A 23672-nucleotide genomic window follows, 5' to 3' on the forward strand; every position below is an offset into this window, starting at 1 on the left:
GGCCCCTGGCGAGGACTGTTAGAAGTAGGCAGCCATCCACCCCCTCTGCCTCGCTTTGCCGGACAGCCAGGCACACACCTGGCTCTGTAACTGGCCAGCCCAGCTTGCCAGAAACTCCTTCCTTTGTGTCACCCACTCAGGGGGAGGGAGAGAGGGAGGGAGGAATTAGTGATGAGACCCTGCCAGGCTGAGCCAGAATCTGAATCTCAATGGCTTCTTCTAGATACAATGCGGACATCCCGAAAATCAAACTGAGAGGATGCTCATCCTGAACTTCACGAAAACCAGCCCCTGTGTGAGTACCCTGCTAATCCAGGCTGCACCCTGAACTACACCCCCAAACTGTGGTTTAGCGGCAGGGTCAGAGAAGGTAGAAGGGAATGGTGTGTTCCTTTTCCTGCCCTTGTTTTTTTCCTAGTGGGAAATGGCCCCTTCCAGCTTACAGAGGGACAAAGTGAAGTTCAGATTCCTCTAAGTCAAGTCCCATGGGGCTGCTGTCAGGCCAGAAGAAGTACCCAGGTCTCCTGGACTTGCACTGTGTAATTGTTCACATGTTCTCAGAGTCTGGAGACCTCAGTCCTAGTTCCTGTTTGCCTTTCGTTCAGGCTGTGATTTAATTAAGTTGATCTCTTTGGTCTTCAGAGGCTCAGTCTGCCTGCCTAACTTTTCCTGCTCTCATAGTCTGTGGTTTTATATTTGCTGGCCCATGTATTAATCTGATGGCCTCAGTGGTTGAACAGCAAGGAGATAATCTCCCTCTGGTCTGAGCAGTCAGTTCCAAAGCATCAGGGAGCCATTGCCAGCACTCAGGGTGGTGTGTGTGTGCTGGGGTGGGGGTGTCAGCTTGCGCATGACTCCATTTTCATGAAAGGGCGTGTCCTACCAGCCCAGATGGCTGCTCCCTTCTGCTGGCACCTGGGAGTGCAGCTGATGGGTGGCTCACTGCTGCCCTCTCCTGGTCAGTGACTGTTTTTGCAAACACTCCCTAGAATTAAGACAGGCTGTCTAGAAGATGAGAAGGTGGGTTTACAACATTTTAATACCACCTGTATTTTTTCAGTCATTTTATTTTGGGTGTTCGTTTTGCTGGGATTTTCCAAGTGAATTTTACAGAGCATGCATTTAGACTGGAGTTTGAAAGGGAGCGGTGCTGCCCTGGCCTTGGGTTATTGGACAAGGCAGGAATCCCACCGATGCATACCCAGCCATTCTCAGGCCCTCTTTTTTGCTAAAACTTGCCAGGTTGTACGATTGGCTGGGAGAAGCATTTTTTCCCCCGTGTGCTGTAAAAGGAGGGTTGGAAGCCCTGGATCCCTACCTGGTGTGAGGCTGAGGGATCGGGAAGCCTAGGAAATCCCAGGTAGAAACCTAAGGATGGTTTGTGGGGGTCCTGAGGTGAGCCATACCAAGAGTCCTTTTCTTTATCCGTCTCCATACCTTATTCCGAAATCAGGTCAGAGAAACGCCAGCTTGGTGTGCCTCTAGATGACATGGCAGGACCTGGTAAAAACTGTCCACACTTTGCTTCCTCACCCTCAGCCCTGAAGCCATGTCAGCCATGCTCTGTCTGTTTAGAGATACAGGACTTCCTTCCAAGATGTCTCCACGTGCCTCTTCAAGATCTCCCACAGTGCCCTGTTCAGTGACAGCCTTGCCTTTTTCCCTGTCAGCCTGTTTATGGCTTCATGGACAGAATCTTAGTTTAGGGAAGGGCGTGCATCTTTCAACTTTGGGATAGATATCCTTGGGCTGAGAGCTGGGGCTTCACCTCCTGAGGTCTTTGAACTGGGCATCAACGCCTGGAAGGTTGACAGAGGGCTGGAGTCTTCCCCACTGGCTGGGGGCTGGGGGTAGGGAGGGGTGGCAGTGGTTGCTGGGAAGGACCTCCACAGTTCCTTCTAGAGCAATGATAAGGGCATCAGATCATGACCCCTGAAGAACTCTGAGAGAGAAAGGGGGTAGTCAGGTGAAAGGTATTGGTCAGCCATAGACAAGATAAACAGGGTGAGGGGACCCGGGGAGGAGATTCGCATGAGTCAGGGAAGGCAGGGACTGGCCCAGCTCGGCACCTAACCTCTGACTCCTTCTGGGCCTGCAAGTGGTCCCAGTTGAGGGAATAGAGAAATAGGTTCACACCAGGCAAATGCAATCTCCAGACCTTGGGTCCGACGGGCAGCCCCCAAAACCTAGGGTGTTGTTCTGATCTTTGAGGAATCACTTGTGGTCTCCCTGCAATAGGAGACGAACTTTTCGGATGACAAACTGGTCACACTACTGTGCAGAGCAGCAAAAGCCACCTTCAACCCACCTCAAGATCGGTGCCATATACGGCTGGCACCTATTCCCGAGACCCAGGCCGTGGCAATCAAAGAAATCGCTATCCAGAGTGAGTTGAGGGGAGGGGGTGCTGAGGCCTAAGGGGGGTGGGAATGGGGCAGGGGGTGACAGCTTAGGAGCCATGAGGATGGGTCAGGGCTGGTCCTTCCTCAGTACCCTAAGAAGGGTCGCGCCAAGAGAGACAGCGCCCAGGAGACTGAGGTATAGCATGTCCTCTTGGGGCCCTGTGTCCATCCCTCGCACATCACTCCGAGCTGGACCACTAGAAACGTCTCTCCTCCCCACAGCAAACCTCCTGCCCAGGGACGTGTATGAGTTGCTGAAAGACAAATGGGACGAGCTGCAAGAGGTAAGCGGGCTCCTCCCGTGTGCTGGGGCGGAAGCCTGTCCCTCGGAAGTCTACAGTTACTCTGCTCCGCAGCGCTTCTCGCTGTAGAGGGACCTCCCGCTTGCAAGCAGCTGGAAGACGGGAGGATTAGAGAGGGGACAGCCGGGTGACGGAATAGGTCCCCCAGCAAACGCCAAGCAGAAGAGATCGTAACTGACCGGGAGTGACCCACGTTCTGTTTTCTGCCACATAACCTCCTCCTTCCTGGCAGGTGGGAGTCAGTAACATGAAGCTTGGGGACCAAGGGCCACCCGAAGAGACGGAGGACCGGTTCAGCATGCCCCTCATCATCACCATCGTCTGTATGGCCTCCTTCCTGCTCCTCGTCGCTGCCCTCTATGGCTGCTGCCACCAGCGCCTCTCCCAGAGGAAAGACCAGGTGAGGACTTCACTCCCCTCGCCAGGGAAGCAGGCCAGTTCACCAGATGACTTCACCCCGTCACCCCCATATTAGAGGAGAGTGAGGGGGCCGTGGACCCTTTCGGACAGGCAGAGACCCTCCCTTACAGGAACCGCAAAGTTACAGGGAAATGAAAGAATCATGCGGGGGAAGGGAGGATCGCGGCTGCGGAGTCCAGACTTGGGGTAAAGCCCCGGCTCCGCCTGTTACCCACGTGGCCATGGGCACTTCCTGGAACCTCTAAGGTCCGGTTCTCATCTGCACGTGGGGAGAACGGTCACCTTGCGGAGCTGCTGAGGGTTCCCTGAAAGAAGTGGACCTAGGCCCACGTGTCTGACGTCTGACAGGAGGCTCTTTTACCCGCCTTCGTCAGATTCCCCTCGTGACGGCCCCACCCAGACACGTAGTCCTCAACCCTGGCTGCACACTATGGGGCCAGTTAGAGAAATTCGCATGCCGGCCTCCTCACACGCCAGTTGAGACAATCTGGATCTGAATGTTTGTTCAAAGCTTCGCAGGTGACTCGACCGTGTGACCCAGGTTGTACCTCGGGTAAAGACGAGAGAAGAGCACGGGCTCCAGGTGGCTCCTATCTGTGGCCGAGACGGCTGTAGGTCGCGCCGCACCCACCTTGCCGGGGCTTGGAGAGGTCCTGGGTCACCCGGCCTGATGAAAGTCATTTCCAGCCCTTCCCGATTCAGTACAATGGGTGGGGTGAGGCAGGTGCCTGGAGAGTAAGGTTTGGGGGGAAGGAATGGAGGAGAGCGATCAGAGGACTCTGCAAAACAGAGTCCGTTTCCGCTTGACTTCCTGGATTTGCCAGTAGGGGAAAGGTCAAGTGAGCTGGGAATTCTAGGATGCTGGGCAAGGCCAGTAGCCACGATGATCTCCAGGAGCACTTACTGCGCACATTAGCCAAACTGGGGTTCCTGGATTGTGGGGCTAAATGTGTAATGTTAAGGCTATAGCCCCTAAACATTACCCTTTCTTCTTGGGTCATCTTCTCTGCCCTAGCAACGACTAACGGAGGAGCTGCAGACAGTGGAGAATGGTTACCATGACAATCCCACACTGGAAGTGATGGAGACCTCCTCAGAGATGCAGGAGAAAAAGGTGGTCAACCTTAATGGGGAGCTGGGGGACAGCTGGATCGTCCCCCTAGACAACCTGACCAAGGATGACCTGGACGAGGAGGAAGACACACACCTCTAATCAGGTCTGCGGGTGGCCTCCGACAGTGCCACAGCGCTCCAGACTGAGCCACCTCAAGTGCCATTGGGACAGGGGAGGAACATCCTTCCCAGCTGAGGGAGAGACTGGCAGGGGAAGGAGACTTGGTGGCTCCCTCCTCCCAATCCCCACAGGGCCTTAATTTCCCCTTTTCAAACTGAACAAGTCACATTCTGTCTAGATCTGTCTTGTAAGATAACCCACTAGTGCCTGAGCTCAGTACTGCTGGAAGGCGAGAGGGAGCTCACTCACGTGACCATCTAGTAGGATCCCTTCATCCCACATACGTGGAGACCAAGGCCTGACAGGGGTATAAGGTCCAGCTCACACAGCCCCTGGTGGCAGAGTCAGGATGACCACAAAAATTCCCTTTTCCGGGCCGGTGTGCACTGCCACCCCACCCCACTGCTGTCACCACCCCCCGTGCCCTCCCCTCCGATCTGCCCCCGGCTGGATGGAAGGGGCAGCGGGGCCAGATCCTGTCTCAGGGGAATCGGATTCCTTGAAAGTACGGGCCCAAGCTGTCCATCTCCTGTCCCCAGCCTCGCCTGCCAGTGTTCCATCCCCTTTTTGCCTCCCCCTTCCTTCACTCTGTATCCCCACTCTGTCCCAAGGACCCCTGGGACTCACACAGGTCATTGATGGCTTTGAGCCCCTGGTCCTGGATTCTGGCTTCCTTGCATTTGCCTAGTGGGACTGAGTGGGACTCGACCCACACCAGACTCCAGTGTGAGTGAGGTCAGGGATCCACCGGCAGGTGAGGATGGGTCCTGGCCCAGCACCCAGGGCCTCCTTGAAGGGGCTCCCCAGGAAACTGCTTGGCTTCCTACTCCCACTGGGAAGTAAAATCTGCAGCAGCGATGAAGGCCAAGTGCATCTATTTTGTTGTTCACTGCTCAGCCAGTGGGGTGAAGACCCAAGCTAGGTCCAGCAAGAGTGACAGCTGTGGGGCAGACTTTCCCGGGGCAGACAGTCCACGGTGAGGTGTCTTAGGAGACAATCGATTGACAGGAAGGATGGGCTTTACTCTCTGTTCCATAGGAAACTCAGGGACTTTTCAAGTTGCTGAGAATTTTGTCGTATTTGTGTTTTAGTCCAGCCCTCCACTGCCCAAAGCCAAAGCCCAAGCCCCAGCCATTGGGGGACTTTTCAGTTAAGCGATCTCACTGATTTCTGGTTCTCCTGTGTCATAGGGCAAGAAAGGTCTAGAAAGTGTGATACATCTTAAGGTGCACAGGGGCAGCTTCGGGGGGCCTGTGGGGTTCCCGGTGACCTCTCACTGTTCCGGCATGGAGTTGGCCCTTGCCGTGTCCCCTTCTCTATATCCTTAGCAGGGCTACCCAGTTCTGTGGTTCTGGTGGCATCTCAGGGAAACAGCACCATGGAGGGTTTAGAGAAAGCTCAGCGGTCAGTTCCCAAGCAGAAGGCACCTGAGGACTGGGCAGAGTGTAGTTTAATCTGGTTTTCTGGGAAGAAGAAATCCCGTGTGGAACTTTGCCCACTGTCTCTTGTTCCTGGGTGTAACTTTCCTGACACCTAGGAAGATGGGCAGAACTGCTTCAGAGAGTGAAAATGGTAATATCAGAGCAAGAAGCCAGAACCTCAGAAACTGGAGGCCCAGGCTCTGATAGTCTTGATGAAATAGGTGGCCTGCTTTAGGATAGCTTATTTTGAAGGAGTTTAGCGAGGGAAGATCTCTGTTCTTCCCTGGCTGCCTTGATTCCTTCTTCATAACTTTTGGCCTTTGATATCTTAGGGGAAAAGAAAGGCCAGGGGTTCAAGTAGGGCCTCCAGTGAGTTTCCAAGAGCTAGAGAGATGCTAAGCTAACAAGGAACCAAAAGCATTTGCCCAGATCCTCCAGCATTTGGAGGTCAGCAGAATGGATAACAATGCTCGTTTGGGGAAAAACAGAAGAAATCTTGTTACACTGGGAAAAGATCTGTTTGCTTCCTTCCTGCCTCACATTCAGTTCTTTCCACCCACTGGGTTTCTGTGGAAGAGGCCAGACTGGATTACTACTCTTTTGCTGATTCTGGGTCACATTTTACCAGCCGGGCGTTCAGACAGAGACAGCAAATACGCCTCCACAAATAGGTCAAAGGCTATAACCCCCAAAGGCTCTTAGGGAGAGATGATGTCCGGCAAGGACTAGAGTAAAAATTATATACTTGGTCAAGAGAGATGACTGTAGTTCTGTCCAAGGGGAATCTTGGGAAGCTTCGGGCTGGTTCACATGCTCCTTTTGGTGCATCCAGATTGGGTTACACTGGCCTTTTAGGGCAACTTCAGAATCCAGTACCTTGCCTGGGCTTGCTCTTGTCACTAGACCTCTAGGTCAAGGGCCATACAGCCACGCATGTGCAAAGGTCATCTTCATCCCACGTCTGCATTGAGTTCTAAATGCTGTCTGATAAGTCAGATGCTGGGGCTGAGAAGAAAGAAGAGGAACACCAGGAACTCGGCATGACTTTCAACAGGCTGTGCCACAGAAAGATGATAAACTTTACATCAGTGGCAAACTGGTTTCCGTAAGCTGCATAAAAGGCCAGAAACCATGGCTGATGACTGGACAGAACCCAGCAGGAAGCACGCTCTCCTGTGAACAAGGGGTGACTGCTTCTGAAGGAGGTACAGAACATGCTTTGCATCGTAGGACAGAACACGGGTTGAAGCTGGTCTAGACACCAGATTCTTTTGCCCCCTCTTGAGAAGGAAAGCTGGCAGAAAGTTTAAACCACTTCTTGAGCTTTAACCTTTTTGGCAATATATTGGAGAAACTTGGAAAAACTAGTCCAAGCTGATACATACTTTTTGATAATGTAAATACAACAGCCACATGTTAATCCACCCTGCACTGCTTTAAGTGAGTATACTTTGTAAAAACATTTGTTAGTTAAGTGAGGTGGCTTCCCCGCCCCCCCAAAACAAGAATGTAAATGTCTATTTCACTAGAAATGACAAGTTTTGTTTTGTTTTTTTCCTTAATGAAAAAAACGAAATGTAAGACAAGCTGATGACAAAGTATTTGTCTTACAGATCAGGCATCTTTGTTTTTAAATATGGTCCTCACCCCCTCCCCAGCCAAGTCCTCGTCTATCACAGGCTTGGAGTCAATATGCACTGGTTAGAAAGTGATACTCTAGTCTTAGGGAGAGGCTTTTAGACACCTAGTCCAATCTTTGTTTTGTTCTTCCAGAAAAAGACACTGAAGGGCAGAAAGATAAAGTGACTTGGCCAAAACACATGGTTAGTGACAGAAACAGGATTAAAACACCGGTGCCGTGGGCCTTAGAAGGGATCTGGAAATTAAGGACAGGCACCAAAATGACACAGAATGCCCTTCTCAAATCTTACCCTGCAGGAAGCCTAGGGAGGGCGTGAGGACAGCAGTGGGAAACGTACTGGTCTCCTCTTCCTCTGAGTTACTTAGGTCTCAGACTTGAACGGTATGCTTTTCTGTCAAGAAACAGTTTTGGATGAGCTTTGACATGGACCTTCTAGTAGGGCTGAGGCTTAAAAGGAGAAAGGTAGGGGAAGGCAGAGGGGGCAAGAGGAAAGCGATGGCATATTTTCCATCATTCGCTAGCTGATTGGCTCAGGTTGGGGAGAACCCAATACTGAGTGGAAGGGAGGGAATTACTATTTGATGTGTCTTTTTTTTTTTTTTTTTTTAAATTAGTGAATGTCAAACAGTTTGCCCAGGAGACTGGGGGAGCATGTGTCTTCATGGACAGGGGTCTGAAGTACACTGGAATTTACTGAGAAACTTGTTTGTAAAGACTATACTTAATTATTGCCGTTTTCTTACAAAACTATATTTTGGAAAATTGTATACTGTCAATTAAAGTGCTTTTGTATAAGCTGGTTCAAGCCCTGTTGGTTGGACTTGACTGATTGGCTTGTGTTCTTACCCTGTGCGTGAGGCTCCGGTCTGAAGCGCCGCGGACATGAGGCGTTCCGGGGAGTGCAGCGCCCTCGGCTCGTCTGCTGTATGGCCGAACTGTGGGGGTGCAGAGAGCAAAAGAGAAAGCGGGAAGCTCAAAGAAAGGAAGGGGATCCTGGAGGTGATGACGGTTCCCCAGATTATCTTGGGTTGCTGGAGCGATCATAACGGAATTTTCCCTCACGCTTTTATCAGTGGTCTACCTTCTTCCTTTCTTCCACTTCCGCCTCAGATACAATTATGAATCACCCATCACTAAACATCCTTGAGCCCTGGTCAGGTGTGAAACACTGGTGTGGAGACCAATTAAAAATATAAAGAAATAAAGAGGTTCCCTCCTGGTCCTGTTGCCGCTCACAAAAGGGTTTACTTATCCCAAGAAGCCTCCCCCTTGTTCCTTGTCTACAGAGATGTTAGTGAAGATGAAGAATGTTCAGGAAAGGAAGCACTCAAAACCCATCCTGATTCTCTTCCTCTCCTGGGGTGGTACCATCTCCCTATACATTCCTCACTGGAAGGGGAAAACTGTCTCTCCCAACTTCAGAAGAGAAATGGTCAGACGACCGGGTCCACGTTCACACTGCTACACAACAATCTCTCCTCTTTGCCTGGCAGCTTACAGTTTACAAAACATTTTTACATTTCTTGTTTAGGAATGGGCGCTTCTCTACCAACAGGTAGAATTTAGGTACAGAGATGAAGGATTCTGAGATGACACAGCTATTTAAGGGGTTAGTGTGAGGCCTTGAAGCTGTATTGTTTCTCTTCAGTCTTACATTCTTTTCCCATTCACATCAATGCCGGGGTTCCAGCAACAAGTACATTTCTAGAATGCATTGTTAATATGATTTTGCTTCTATAGGGGAGTTCTGAAAGCCGGTTAACACTCTTAACTGTGGGTTAACACTCAACTGTGGGCCCGAGTTGGGCCAGGGGTATTTTGAGGTTAACTTCAAGAGTGGGCCAAGAATACAGAAAAGAATACAAATACCAGGAACTCGGGCAGGCCCCTTGGCCATGCTTGAGGCACACTGTTCTAAGAACAGAATGACTCACAGTTTATCGTTGGCCACAAATTAGACCTGAGGCCTGAGGCTCTGTGGCTCCATTCTCTTCCTGAAGAGGTCATTCACCCTGCTCCCTGCCCTGCCAACCAAGAAGCAGTCACTCAGTAGTCCTAATGCACTAGGCCTCTGTCACTCCCACGTCCCCTGTCCCCCATCCCCCATCCCCCAAACTTATTTCTTCTGTACCCTAAGGGAAAAAAGTAAAAATAGGACTAGTACTATAATTGGCGCGTGATAAATACTGAGATAGTATTTTTCAAAGACCTTGGCATTTTACAGATTTAAAAAAAATCAGTGGGATTCTAGCTAACAGGATCTGCCACCAACATTTACTTAGAAGATGGAGAAAGGGAGGCAGAAGGCTTGAGACTGCCCAGTGCTACACAGAAGTTCCTGCTGGATCTGGACATAAACCTAGGATTCCGGACTCTGCCCTGGGCCACCCATCCTGGGGCCCGAGCTCAGAGGGCAGCTGTATGAGGTGTGCTATACGTCTTGCCGGGTGCCCTCATCTCCCTGCTTGGGATTTGCCAACTATCAAAACCTACTGTCACAGCAGTGCACAGGCTGCCTCAACCTATAGCTTCCCTCTCTTCCCTGTAATAACGTTTCTGGAAAGGAGGTAACTGCCTTTGCTTTGCCGTGGGGAGGAAAGTCCTCTGCGAACATCGGAAGTTTCAGAGTAAGAATGATAGGAGTTTCAGGCATCGTGTGCTACTGTCGCGCATTCCCTATGCAACAGACAGCCAGACTTGAACTCTTATTTTTCTTCCGAGACATTAAAAGGCAAAAGACGTTGCATATGTGGTGCTAAAGAGAAAACCTAACCAGCTGGTACTTAAGCCTAAGCCGGGACTGACGTGGGCTTCAGGAGGGCCCGCGGTTTGTGTTCCCACTCATACCTTCAGAATCTGGAGGACTGGTGGTGCCTCATGTTGCCCTCATTAATGAGGAAAATATTTTCTCAATTTCCACGGTTGACTCACACTCGGGAGCGTGAGCACACGTGGCCATTTCCCTGCTGGCGCTGGATAGTCCCTGGGTGAGCAGAGGCTCTCCAGGGGGCACATCCAGCTCCTGTGGGTCCCCACACTTGCTGTGTGAGCAGCCGCCATCTCAACTGTTCACCATAAAGTCCTCCTGGCTTATTTGCTGTCTTCCCACCAGAGGACAAAATCTGTCAAGGGAGAGGGGGTAGTGTCCCACATTTTGATCCTTTTGAGTTAATTCTCTGGAGGATTAACCAAGGAAAGGCCAATTTTTTAAAGTATTTTTAAGTTTTTTGTTTTTTTTTTTAAGTTTATTTTGAGCGAGACAGAGTGAGCGGGGGAGGAGCAGAGAGAGAGAATCCCAAGCAGGCTCTGCACTGTCAGCATGGAACCCAGTGTGGGGCTGAAACCAACTCACAAAACCTGAGACCATGACCTGAGCCCAAACCAAGACTCAGACGCTTAACTGAATGAACCACCCAGGCGCCCCTGGAAAGGTCAATGTCTTACCTTAACACCACACATCATGTTTTTCTGTTTTAAAAACAAAAATGTTACTTATGAGTCATGTTCAAATCAATCACAGCACACTCTAGAAATGAAAGCTACGTAGCAAGACACATTATTTGGTTTATGGATTGAGAAAACATAATCCCCATTTTGAACAAAGCTGACAAGTAACACGCACTGTTACTTGTATGCAGGATCAGACACCTGAGAATGTAAATGAGACCAGGAGATGAAGAGGGTCAAAAGGAGGTCCTGTTGAATCCTTCTGGAGAACTCATTATTTAAAAAAAAATTTTTTTTAACGTTTATTTATTTTTGAGACAGAGACAGAGTATGAACGGGGGAAGGACAGAGAGAGAGGGACACAGAATTGGAAGCAGGCTCCAGGCTCTGAGCCATCAGCCCAGAGCCCGACACGGGGCTTGAACTCACAGACCGCGAGATCGTGACCTGAGCTGAAGTCGGAAGCTTAACCGACCGAGCCACCCAGGCGCCCCTATTTTTTTTAATTTTTAAAAAATGTTTATTTATTTTTGACAGAGACAGAGCATGAGTGGGGGAGGAGCAGAGAGAGAGAGAGAGAGGGAGACACAGAATTGGAAGCAGGCTCTAGGCTCTGCGCTGTCAGCACAGAGTCCGACATGGGGCTTGAACTCACGGACCGTGAGATCGTGACCCGAGCTGCAGTCGGATGCTCAACCGACTGAGCCACCCAGGCGCCCCCAGAACTCATTATCTTTGTTTGGCCTATCCGGGTTTATTTTTTCAAAGGTTCAGTCCTTAAAGTTCTTTCCCCTTTATCAGGGACAGGGATCGAGAATTTTTCAAAACTTTGCAACAGCTCCAACTCTTTCTCTTCCCTGTCTTTTCTACAATTTTCTTCTAGTTCTTAAACTATACAGGTATGTCTCCCTTAAAGGAAACCTGGGAAACACAAGTCCAATTTACAAAACAGATCAAACAGGGCTGGTCAGCAATGGGACATAAAAGACACCATCTTATGAAATAACTTACCAGTATTCTTTCAAAATGGAAACTTCTCCAGGAAACTTTGTGAGATCCATCAGAACTTCTTTACTTCAGCACTGTCTCAAAGGAAAACACCAAAAGGCCCTTCTATAGTGTGTATCATCTTTATCTTTGGAAGCCTGAACAAAGCTCAGCTTTTTGAGGGAAAAATACAACATATGAAAAGTATGTAAACATTTTAAAAAGTTGACTTCAAAGGTAGTTTCAACAAACACAAGAACCATTTTGTAGTGTCCATATATAACTTTTTATTAAGAAAATGAACAAAATACATTCTTTCTCCATATGTACATTACATACAACAGAATTCTACAGTTGCAACCGTTCAGCAGATCACTCGTTTATTCACAAAGCAGTGTTAACACACTCACCAAACCTGGGATCAGAAAACTACTTGTACTAAAAAAAGAAGAGAAAAAACCCCTAAGAGTCCATACAGACTGGGCAAAAATAAGATAAACCGAAGAGGATCATGAGGGGACTGGGGAAGATTGCAGAACACAGGTTCTATCACAACCTGGAACGCCAAGGATGAGAGAAGAGAGCTCCAACCAGCTCACGCTGTTGCTCCACAGCCCCCTCATGATTTGTTTCAGATTTAGGTCCTTTAGGATACAGCCCTAAGCCACGCTGCCACAGAAGAGGAAGAGTAAAGGAAAGAGTAGAACCTTGAAAGGGCTGCAGCTTTCTGCTTTACACACTAAGAAGAAAAGTCTCCTACGAAATACAAAATTTCTGAATCCTAGCTGGGGAGCAGAGAACTACATTTTAGGGGGAGACATTTGCCCAAGTGTGGTAAGGGAACTCTGGTTTCCAGGACTCCTAATTCACATTTAGGTTCATTTCATCTGTTTTGCTTTTGCTTTGTTTTTTCTCCGCTTTTCCTTTGGCCTTTGAAAGTACTTCATTCTTTTTGAGTGTGGGTTTACTTATGGTCATATTAAAAAGTCCACCTAAACAGAAAGTTCTTTGTGGGTATGAATATGCTTCAAACGTCCATAATGGTGCATAAGGGGCTTAAAAGATCAAAATGAATTTTAGAGATGAAGTTTCCAATAAACTGAACAAGGCAGCTCCCTATAGGCTTCTGGGTACTACTCGACATCCTTAGTTCAGGCTTAAAAGATACACATCAAGAGAATTATTTTCAGACTGTCCGCCTGGAAAAGGGCACGGCTTGAGGGAATCTCAGTAAGGTAGGGACATAGGCTCACACCTCAGTCCTCCACACATATGGTAAAACATAATGAGAATGGCTGTATCCTTTTTTTTTTTTTTTTTTTTTTTTTAACTTTTTCTGGGCTTTCCCACGTGGGGTAACAGAAGAAAGTCAGGAAAAACAAAATGAATTAAGTCTCATCAGTTAATAGTGGTTTTCCTTCTTTACATTTAGTAATTTCCTAAATTTCAACGATAAACATATTTTTTATATCACAAAAATCAATAAATGTTTTTAAAAGTTCCATAAAAGAAATTTAATACTCTCCAACTTTCCGGTGAGCTGGTTGCTGTAACATCATGTTTCCAGTCTAGGAGATGTTCTAACAAAGAGAAGGGGCTGCCCACAGCATTAATAAGCAACCTGGGAAGACAAAATCCATTGTGCATATCCGGATGGAGCTGTATCTTCCTTCCCAATTTAATTGCCAGTCCAACTTTAGTTTTGAGGATCTTTCTCTAATCTGAAGGGATCTTAATTTTTGGCCACTGAATACGAATTTTTTTTTTTTAATGTTTATTTTTGAGAGAGAGAGAAAGCGTGCGAGCAGGGGAGGGATAGAGAGAGGGACACACAGAATCTGAAGCAGGCTCCAGGCTCTGAGCTGTCGGCACAGAGCCTGACATGGGGCTCGAACTCATGAGCCGTGAGATTATGACCCGAGCCAAAGTCGGACGCTCAATCGACTGAGCCACCCAGGTACCCCCAATGAATACTAATTTATAAAGGAAGTAAAAGAGTGGACTTAAAAAAATTGTAGCTTCTTTCTCAATCTGCTTATAACATAAATAAGCCATTTTGGAAAGATGGGATAATGTCTGTTACCAAGACAAGAAAAGGAGGTCCTTGTCTTAGCTATCCTATACTCCTTCTGAGGCTGCAGGTTCAACTTTACATGGAGTCTGAAGTGGTGACAGAGAAGGAATCTCTTTCAAAAAGAAAGAAAAAAATCTCTCTCTCTATATGTCCATAAAGGAAATTTGCTCATAGGAAAATGCCACATTATTTTGCAATTTTGCAATTGAGCTGAAGACTATACACAAAGGAAAATGAATACTATACTAATTTATTCATTCAAAAGATATTTTGCACAAGTCAAAAAACCAAGGTGGCTTAAAGAATAACACAATCATAGCATCTCTTGGCCAGGCTGTATATAATACTTAAGAAAGGAAGTCCACTTTTATTTCTCTAACCGGGTGGTTTACAATTGAGGGAGAAAATAGTTTACAACTGGTCACCACAACCATTTTTTCTGGGAAAGGAAAAAAAAAATCTCAAAAAGGAGACCAAGTGTATAACTTTTTGAAACACACATCTTCCCCACAGAAGACTACTCATATTTAAAATTTGGACGTTGGTATCCTACCGTCAGATTTGGGGTTGCATAGACAACTACTTTTCGTACGTCTTACAGTCTATATTCAGTGTTCTTGCAAGTGTAGCTCATGTGTCTAGGTAAAATTAAGCTAAGCCTTTACAGAGGTGGAGTATCTGAGGACTTCTAAAGGTAGGCAACTGAAAAAAGGTAAAGCCATGCATCTCTGTCCTCCACTTCCCCCCCTTCATCTCAAGAAGGTAAATACGGCAACTACAAGGCAACATGCTAAAAAGGTCACTAGCAGAAATCTGAAGGCACAGCCCTGTTGGTGTAAGATCCTCCTCTTTGTTGCAAAAGGAATTTATAAAGCTCTGCCAGCTGCAATGGAATCACACTTATTCCAGATACCTTCTCTAATTACTCACTTTCCAGATGTGAAGGGGACCTAAAGAACAAACCAAAATTACTAAATACTTCCAATGCCAAGCCCAGAACTCGTGTATTTCCTGGCAAAGTGGATAAACAGAAACCCATGGGACTGTGCATAATTAATTTTAAAGTATGGAAAGCAACTGATGTCAGTTCAATTCTGTACAGGTTGTAAGTAAAACATGAAATGGCTATGGGGCGCCTGGGTGGCGCAGTCGGTTAAGCGTCCGACTTCAGCCAGGTCACGATCTCGCGGTCTGTGAGTTCGAGCCCCGCGTCGGGCTCTGGGCCGATGGCTCGGAGCCTGGAGCCTGTTTCCGATTCTGTGTCTCCCTCTCTCTCTGCCCCTCCCCCGTTCATGCTCTGTCTCTCTGTCCCAAAAATAAATAAAAAACGTTGGAAAAAAAAAATTAAAAAAAAAAAAAAACATGAAATGGCTATTTTCCTCCCATTTTAAAAGCCTAGAAAATAAGCACCAACAAAATGACACTGGCTAAACTATAACAAAGGCTTTTCCTTGAGATTTTAGTTTTTTTAAATCTTTATTTCTGAGAGAGAGGGAGAGACAGAGCATGAATAGGGGAGGGGCAGAGAGAGGGGGAGACACAGAATCTGAAGCAGGCTCCAGGCTCTGAGCTGTCAGCACAGAGCCTGATGCAGGGCTCAAACTCATGGGCAGCGAGATCATGACCTGAGCCGAAGTCAGATGCTCAACTGACTGAGCCACCCAGGCGCCCCTTGAGATTTGTTAACAAAGGAGAGAAATAAAGCTCAAAAAACCGGCTACTTGAGCAACTCCTTAATCATGCACGCAGGCCTGTTCAGTATATCACACAGTGTTTTTCCTTCCTGCCAATTAATTTGGCATTAAGCATTCAATGAAACTGAAGAATGATGATCTCTTCAGGCTGGTATTTGTGTGGCAGACAGCTCAAATATCCAAACTAACTGCTGTGAATGTGAGCATCCCAGATGGCACAGAGCTGTGCTGCAGCAAGAGCTAAACGCGAAGAAAAAGCAGGTCCTGTGGGAGCCCACCAAAAACTGATGTTAAAATGTTTCATTGCTGGTTTTTCCGCTGGATCCTTATCAAGGAACTGGCTGAACCTAAGAAGCTGCTCACCTAGTTTAAACTCTAGAGCCCATTACACTGGCTTTTCTGTTTCAAGATCTCTAACAGTTATTTGGGAGAAATGGAGAAGAGAATCTCACCAGGAAATGCCGCTTTCCAAAAACCGTACAGAGTAAGTGAGCTTTGACGCCTTTTGACAGTCATCTTCCCAGCACTTCATTGGTAAAGTGAATTTAGGGTCAGAAATGAAGAGCTTTCTTTTTCATTTAGCTTTGTGGACCTTGGAATCCAGGAGCAAAAAGCTCCTATTTTTCTTTCTCTAACATATCCTCATTCTCCCCTCTCCAGGGGTTCAAATGCCTCCAAGTGAAAAATGCCATATAGACAGGCAAAACAGAACCACACGCCAACGTTTCATACTTCGTTGGACTGTTTGAACAGCAGATAAAAAGGTAAATTATTTCATAATTATAAGTGATAATTTTAAAAAATGAGAAAATACCAATCACTGCATAGCAATCAAAGCTATTCCTAATACACGATTATATCAGAAACTGAAAGTCAATTCTTAATACAAATCCCAAATTCAGCAGAAACATCAATCCTACTCAGAGGTGGTAGGAGTAGAGGAAAGAAGGCTAAAAAATATAAAGACAAAGGCAAATGGAAATCTGGTGATGTGAATTACACAAGCCCTGCTATGAAACTTGTACCTGATCAACCGTTTTAGGATGACATGCTTCCTAGTGCCAGGAAAAGAAGCTAACACTGGCTCCTCCACTGAAGCTGCCATAGCCATGTTACTATCCTCCAAGTGAAAACGGACTCGAGGATTTTTATAGCAATGTCTGAACATTAATTCTTTAATAACGCAGAATTTTTAATTTCACTATTCTGTTGTCATAAACAAGGATAAAAGAGCATGTTTGCCTCAGATTTTGACTTTTTTTCTTAAGCAGTACAACACTTTTAAGTAATGCCACAGAAAACCTAGGGCTAAAAAAGCTGAGAATAAAGTCAGTTTAGCTAAGGAAATAATGGATACACAATTCACACTATTTGGTAGGTAGGAGGGGATCAAGGTTAAAAAATTATGTAAAATAAAATCTCTAAGACAGCATTTTTTTTTTTTTGAGGAAAAAGAGCATCTGGTGAAGAAATTAACAAACTGTAACGAGTCCTCCTGCCAAAACAAACAACGGCAACATCACTGAGCTGATCTGGTTGGCTCCCAACGAACTGTTTCAACAAACTTGGAAACTTCACCTTCAATTGAAATACCTCTAGACCAGAAATTTTAGACAGCCAAGTCATTTCAGCATTGGTACAAATCACAGGGAGATATAGGCTACAGTCAAAAATCACAAAAGAATAATGTTATTTGACTAATAATACAAAAACCTTTGAGTGAAAGAGCGCAAAGATCTAATCTACAAGTATTGTCATATGCAGAGAAGATACTCTTCAATAACTATAAACTTTTACTGAGGAAGCATGCAATCCCAGATGAAGGACAATTTTAAGAATTTAAACCTTAGTAAAAATTCAGGCCAGAGTTTTATGAAAAAGGATGGAACTGCAGACGATCATGGATTTTTAAGAAAAGGAAGGTTCTGAAGGCTATATATTTTTTTTCTACAGCTAGATGACATCGTTTAGAGTACACATTTGTAATGATCCCCTCCCATAGAAATCACTTCAAATCATAATTCTCAACTGCTGTTCAACATTCAACCATCTAAAGAGTTAATATTCACTCAGGAGATAAGTAAATGACCCACAATTTTACCCAATGAATTCCCTTTATTGTCAAGAATAATTAGGACTTCTTCATGTTGTGATCATGAAATGGAGTACAATTCAGAGACTAAAATCAGGAATATGATCCTAAATGCTTTTTGATCCCTTAAACATCATTCTCAATCTAGTTTTTGTTTGTAAGTTAGATTTTAAAACTTTATTACGTGAAATTTTGTTAACGTATCTCCAAATAGTGGGCCAACGTGAAGAGATCCATTAGAAGGATAAACTAGGAACCATTTACATTCAACATACATATTTCACCCAAGAACACAGTTTTATCGTCTTAAATCATTGTGCTCTAAACCCAACAAGCCTTTCTGTGATAAACCGGTGAATTAACTTTCTAATGTTTTCTATCAGTTTTTACTTATTTAGACACGGACAGGTCTGTTTTAGAGTAAATGAAAACCATGTCTAAAAGGAGGATTTTGTGAAGAGTTAAGACCATCTGTCAGCTTGAGTAGTGAGTCAGGCACCCAAGTCTGCAATCCTTTGCTTGAGTAAGTGATGGATACATTTGAATTAATCAAACTGGCCACACGAGGTCTCTGTTATTCCACAGAATACAAATGCATTTTAGAATTATCTTTCAAATCAGGCAATTTCTCATGAAGTACAAGCACTGAAAATAATGTTAGAGATCTAGTTTACTATTCTGGAATAATATATTCCATTGGGAAAGAGAGAAATGGGAATGAAGTTGGAGCTAGGGATGACGACACTGAACAAACTGTACCCTACTAACGAATGCATCTAGAGCATTAGCCTGATGTTTCAATCTGGGACTCACTAAGCTAGAAGGAAAGCCTTTCAAGTGGTAGAGCACAGATAATTTGGCCTATTTAAACACTGTGTCTAAATACCAAATTAGATTTAAATTATAATTTAAATTATACTGCTGGAATTCTTGGAAATATATGTAGCTTCTCACTATATATATATATATATATATATATATATATATATATATATAGTGTATATATATGTATATATATACATATATATATATATGTAATATATACTATAGTTTCCAATCAGGTTGTGGTGTGAGATGTGAGTAGTGTGTCAGTCCTGGTCATGGATCTCATAAAGCCCTACAGTCTCCTGCAATGATTACCAGCAGTGTTCCTTTAAAGCCCCATGGAACAAATTCTACCTAGTCAATAACCTCCTCTATACAGTCCACTCAGGTAACACTGAATGGTTCACTATGATTCAACCCTATCTAAACAGGTTGGTGTAAAAAAAAAAAAAAAAAAAAAAAAAAATCCAGAAATGAAGAAAAGGGTAAAGGTTCCACCTAACTAAAGTGGAGAAAGATAAAATTAAAGCAAGCACATGTGAAAAAGCAACTAGTAGAGTAGTGAGTTAGGGAGAAACAAAATCACTGAGGTCAAGAACGGAGTTTCTTCCAAATATGGAGTCTAAGGAACTGGTGAAAAAAAAACAACAAAGAAAGCACTGTAGAAATAAATGGTGGAGGGCAGCAGAATTTCATTTAGTTAGTGTGTTTAAAGTGCCAGAATTCACAGTAAGCAAAACTAGAGCTTTTAAATTTAGAAACTCTTATCGAGTTCTTCCCTATCAACTCTCTGATTTGTACCTGTTTCCACAAAACAAGATTCAACAGCTACAACATTAGTGGTAATATTTTATGTTCTTGACTGTCACTCAGGGGAGTCATTTTATGGAAACTGTACAGGAATGTAAGTAGATTCTATTTGCTTACCTCTAAAGTCAATTAGTTATTCTGCAGCTGCACAATTTGGTACTTAGTAAATTACATACTATAGCTTTCACAAGGCAAGGTACATATCTAATTATTTAATCACTACAGATAGCTTTGGGATGCTTGGAAAGCTAAGGAATCCAAGATTCAAGTCTAGAACTAGGAAAAATATATTGCTGTCCATTCCCAAATAAGTTAAAACCAAGCAATAAAGACAGAGTGAAGAGGGATCTCAGTCTCATTCCTATACATGAGACTTTTCAAAAGTGCAAGTCAATTTTTTCTCTTTCTTTGGTGAGGCCTAATCTCGCTATTCAGGGACATACTCCATTCCATTAGGTCATTCACTTTTCACAGCTACTGGACTGATGAACATTTATTGTACCTAGTCGGCTTGAGGCACGGTGGGCTTCGGTTGCATACAGCACACTTTCTGAGCAAGTGTAAGCACTGGCCAGGTGTGGGTTTCCTACACTGCACTCCACAGCACCTCATGGAATGACACATAATACCTCCAACCCCCACATCTGCCCTTCTTTCAATGAAAAAATATCTGTACCATTATTTCCTTTTTCTCCAACTAAAAGCCTGTGTGTGCTTAATGAAATCCCTGTCAGCTGTATTCCATCGGACAACTACAAACCATTATTCTTTAAAATATCAGTGTACAGAAACAGATGTAGGAAGCTAATGTATATGGAAATAACAAAAGCATAGCTCTGGAAACCCACCCTCCCAAGTGAAAATGCTACAAAAAGCACAAAGGAGAAATGGAAGAGAAAAGAGTCGTTTTCTTCCAAAATTTGCTACAAAGACATCAATGAACATATTAATCACTACTGGAATCTTCTTGCTGGTAATTGTTATAATGGCTCTTAAAGGTCTTGAACTATATTCTCCTCAGTTTAAGGTTTCTGTGACTCAAAGCTATTGTAATATCCACTATAAAATATATCATTATAGAAATACTATAGACCAATCTCAGATAAATGCCTGGATCAATCTTGGGTTTCATTTTTTAGTTCTATGACAAGGGGCATACATTTGAGCCCTCTGTTCTTCCAATTGTTTAATGTAATACAAGACTCTAGTCAACAGAGACACATACATCACTTTTACATCATTTGCCCTACAGAACTCCACACTTTGAAGAATGAATCAAAGAGGTAAACAAGTGACATGACTTATAAGCAGTTTGCATGATGCGAGGTAAACTGAAATGGGAAAGGAGGAGAAAGAAGGCCAAAACAAGCCAACAACAAAACCCCAATTCTTACAGCACTGAGTCTGTTAATAGTGCTTACTTGCCCCGATTTTATAAAAATGAAATAAAAATCAGAAAAGGGTAAACTGCCTGATTACTTTTTCTTTTATACTCATTAGTTCTTAAAAGTTAAAGTAAGAAAAAAATATATATATATTTAAATGGAAAGTATACCAATTTCACTTTATTAGCCTAATTCAGGAATGGGATGAGGAGAAAGGGGCTGAGGTCAGGTATGAAGGAAGAGGGTTAAAACTTGTGACAGTAAAGATCCCTTCAAAATTCTGGTGCAGTCCTCAATCGCTGCAGCCTAATTGTCGGTCCACGGAGTTGGACTCCAAAATACTGAAATCAGACGTTCTCCATCTCTGTCCAGTGACTCTTCAGTTACAGCGTGATGAGGTCTACCAGGTTGCCTTTGGGAGGAGTCATGCTGTCAGGAAAGAAATTTACTAAGGTGTCAAAGAGCTGAGTTCTTTGAGCATAGGTGTGATCCACATCGGAAAAGCCTGGTAAAGGGAGAGATACAAAGAAACTCATCCATTGTGTCTAAAACATGTAACGGAGAAGCTAGTTGAGAAAAGCAGCAATGTAGAATGCAAAAATCAAAACCAAATCTGATTTTAAAACCAGACAAACGTAGGTCCTGAACCCAGGTCTAGTACCTGGCCAGTGGTGTGATCTTAGGTGAGTTAATCAGCCTTGCTGCAACTGTCTGGTCAGCTATAAATTTGTATTAATCTTGTATACTCATGGGGATATTGGGCATATTAGATATAATTATGTGAGAAGCACCTGTTCTAATGACTGGCACTTTAGTAACTAATATTGACTCTCTTCTTTTCTTTACATTTACCTCTTCTACTCCACTGAGGAAATTTCTGCCTCTTTTCCAACTTTATAATACTTCTGACCACTAACATTTTTTTATAATAAAAAAAATACAATAAAATCAAAATGAAAAATAAAATCACTTTCTTTAGAAAGTGGTCTAAAATCATTAAGGTCCCAAGAGCTGAATGTAGTCTCAGAGAACAGAGTGAAAACATAACTGAGGGAAAGAAATACATGTATGATAGCAGAGAACAGTACCTGGCCATACATGTTTGATACTATGCACCATGCTCTACGCCAGGCACACGTTGTGTGAAAAACAGAGCAATGAACGACTTTTCTGCAGGTAAACATTAGAAAGTGGATGACAGAGGTGCCTGGGTGGCTCAGTCAGTTGAGCGTCTGACTTTAGCTCAGGTCATGATCTCATGGTTCCTAGGTTTGAGCCCCACGTCGGGGTCTGTGCTACCAGCTCAGAGCCTGGAGCCTGCTCAGGATTCTGTGTCTCCCTTTCTCTCTGCCCCTCCCCTGCTCATGATCTCTCTCTCTCTCTCTCTCTCTCTCTCTCTCTCTCTCAAAAATAAACATTAAAAAAAAAAAGTGGATGACATTCTTAAAAGGTGGGGGCCAATGGAACTACAGGATTTTTTCCCCTTTAACCTTTAGTAAACATTTAATTTTCAAGTTCATTCCAGTCAAAGGAATATTCAGTGAGATGCTTCCTTCCTTTAGTTAGCTGTATTGCTTTAAGCTGCCTCAAATTTCTTATGTACATATAACGAATGATAAACAAAGTAGTCTTTTGATTTCCCCATTCCTGAAATGGCTGAGACATGAGAGCCCTATAGACTACCACAAGAAACAGAAATAGTACCAGAAAGAGTTATATATGCCATAATACTCAGTGAAAATTATTTCAAATTGGGCCAATTTTCATTCAACTTAGAATACTGTTTTAGGTGCACTGTTTTCATTCTTGTAAAGAACATGAACAGAACAGAACATTGTCAAGGATATCAGTTTCCTGGAAGGAAAATAAACAATGCCTCAAGAAAAGTACATTCTTTTTTGTTAAAAATTTTTTTTTACTATTATTTTAAGTTTGAGAGCAAATGTTTACTTCTTTGGAGCTTAAGATTTAACAAAGAAATACCATGGAAAAGAACAGAAGGAAATACTCCAAAATGTAAGCAAAGGTTAGCTTTGAATGATGGTATTACTTTTTCCCCCTATTTAAATTGCTTTTCTGAATTTCTAAATTGCTTTATTTTCAACTTATTTTGAAAATTTTCAAATTCTTAGACAAGTTTCAATAATGCAACAAATATTCATATACCCTCACCTAGATTACTTGTTAACATTGTCACATGTTCTCATTCTTTCTGTTGTTTGTACCCCACACATACTTTTTTTGTGGAACTATTTGGGAGTAAGTTGTAGACATTTTCACTCATACTTGAGTTCATTTCACCTAAGAACACCACTTGAATAGCCACTATATATTAAATTTGGGAAACTTAACAATAGTCTTTTTTATAGTCATTTTCTCCACTAAACTAAAACTCCATCCACTATCAAGCACTAGTTTTTGGGTCTTTTAAAGTTTATTATTTATTTTGAGACAGAGACAGTGCAAGTTGGGGTGGGGTGCAGACAGGCAGGGAGACACAGAATCCCAAGCAGTCTCCACACTGCCAGTGTGAAGCCCAATGCAGGGCTCAAACTCAACAAAACCGTGAGATCATGGCCTGAGAGTCAGACGCTTAACCAAATGAGCCATCCAGGCGCCCTTTCAAGTCTCTTTGGCCTGGAATAGTTCCTCAGCCTTTTTTTTTTTTTTTTTTAATTAAAAAAAACCCATTTATTTATCTTGAGAGAGAAAGAACACAAGTTGGGCAGAAGCAGAGAGAAGGGGAGAGAGAATCCCAAGCAGGCTTCACACTCAGCATGGAGCCAGCCCAATGTAGGGCTCAATCCCACCTCAAGACCATAACCTGACCTGAGATAAAGAGATGCTTAACAGACTAAACCACCCAGGTGCCCCTCAGCCTCTGTTTTTTTTAATGGCACTGATATTCTTTTTTTTTTTTTAATGTTTATTTTTTGA

At 44.1% G+C, this 23672-nt stretch overlaps 2 protein-coding genes and 1 long non-coding RNA gene across 6 annotated transcripts in view; 1 reads left to right on the forward strand and 2 right to left on the reverse strand.

The window, feature by feature from the left end:
- The window catches only part of PODXL (podocalyxin like), a 53759-nt gene extending 45533 nt beyond the window's left edge, over window positions 1-8226 (forward strand). Inside the window, exons 4-8 of the mRNA XM_058724251.1 lie at window positions 224-295; window positions 2239-2386; window positions 2625-2686; window positions 2937-3104; window positions 4140-8226. Of these exons, the coding sequence (XP_058580234.1) occupies window positions 224-295; window positions 2239-2386; window positions 2625-2686; window positions 2937-3104; window positions 4140-4337 (648 nt within the window). The 3' untranslated portion in view covers window positions 4338-8226. The remainder of the gene's footprint in view (window positions 1-223; window positions 296-2238; window positions 2387-2624; window positions 2687-2936; window positions 3105-4139) is intronic.
- LOC131508976 (uncharacterized) lies at window positions 7999-15052 on the reverse strand. The gene is made up of 2 exons (XR_009260241.1): window positions 10269-15052; window positions 7999-8356 (listed from the first exon to the last, which is right to left on the reverse strand). It is a non-coding gene; the product is annotated as an uncharacterized LOC131508976 (long non-coding RNA).
- Window positions 15053-20887: 5835 nt separating this feature from the next.
- MKLN1 (muskelin 1) overlaps window positions 20888-23672 on the reverse strand; it is a 370372-nt gene continuing 367587 nt past the window's right edge. For all 4 annotated transcript variants that reach the window (XM_058728683.1, XM_058728682.1, XM_058728681.1 and 1 more), the window contains one exon: window positions 20888-21240. In XM_058728683.1, coding sequence (XP_058584666.1) covers window positions 21119-21240 — 122 coding nt within the window. In that variant the 3' untranslated portion in view covers window positions 20888-21118. The remainder of the gene's footprint in view (window positions 21241-23672) is intronic.

The sequence above is a fragment of the Neofelis nebulosa genome, chromosome 4 (genome assembly GCF_028018385.1).
Source record: "Neofelis nebulosa isolate mNeoNeb1 chromosome 4, mNeoNeb1.pri, whole genome shotgun sequence".
Taxonomy (NCBI): domain Eukaryota; kingdom Metazoa; phylum Chordata; class Mammalia; order Carnivora; family Felidae; genus Neofelis; species Neofelis nebulosa.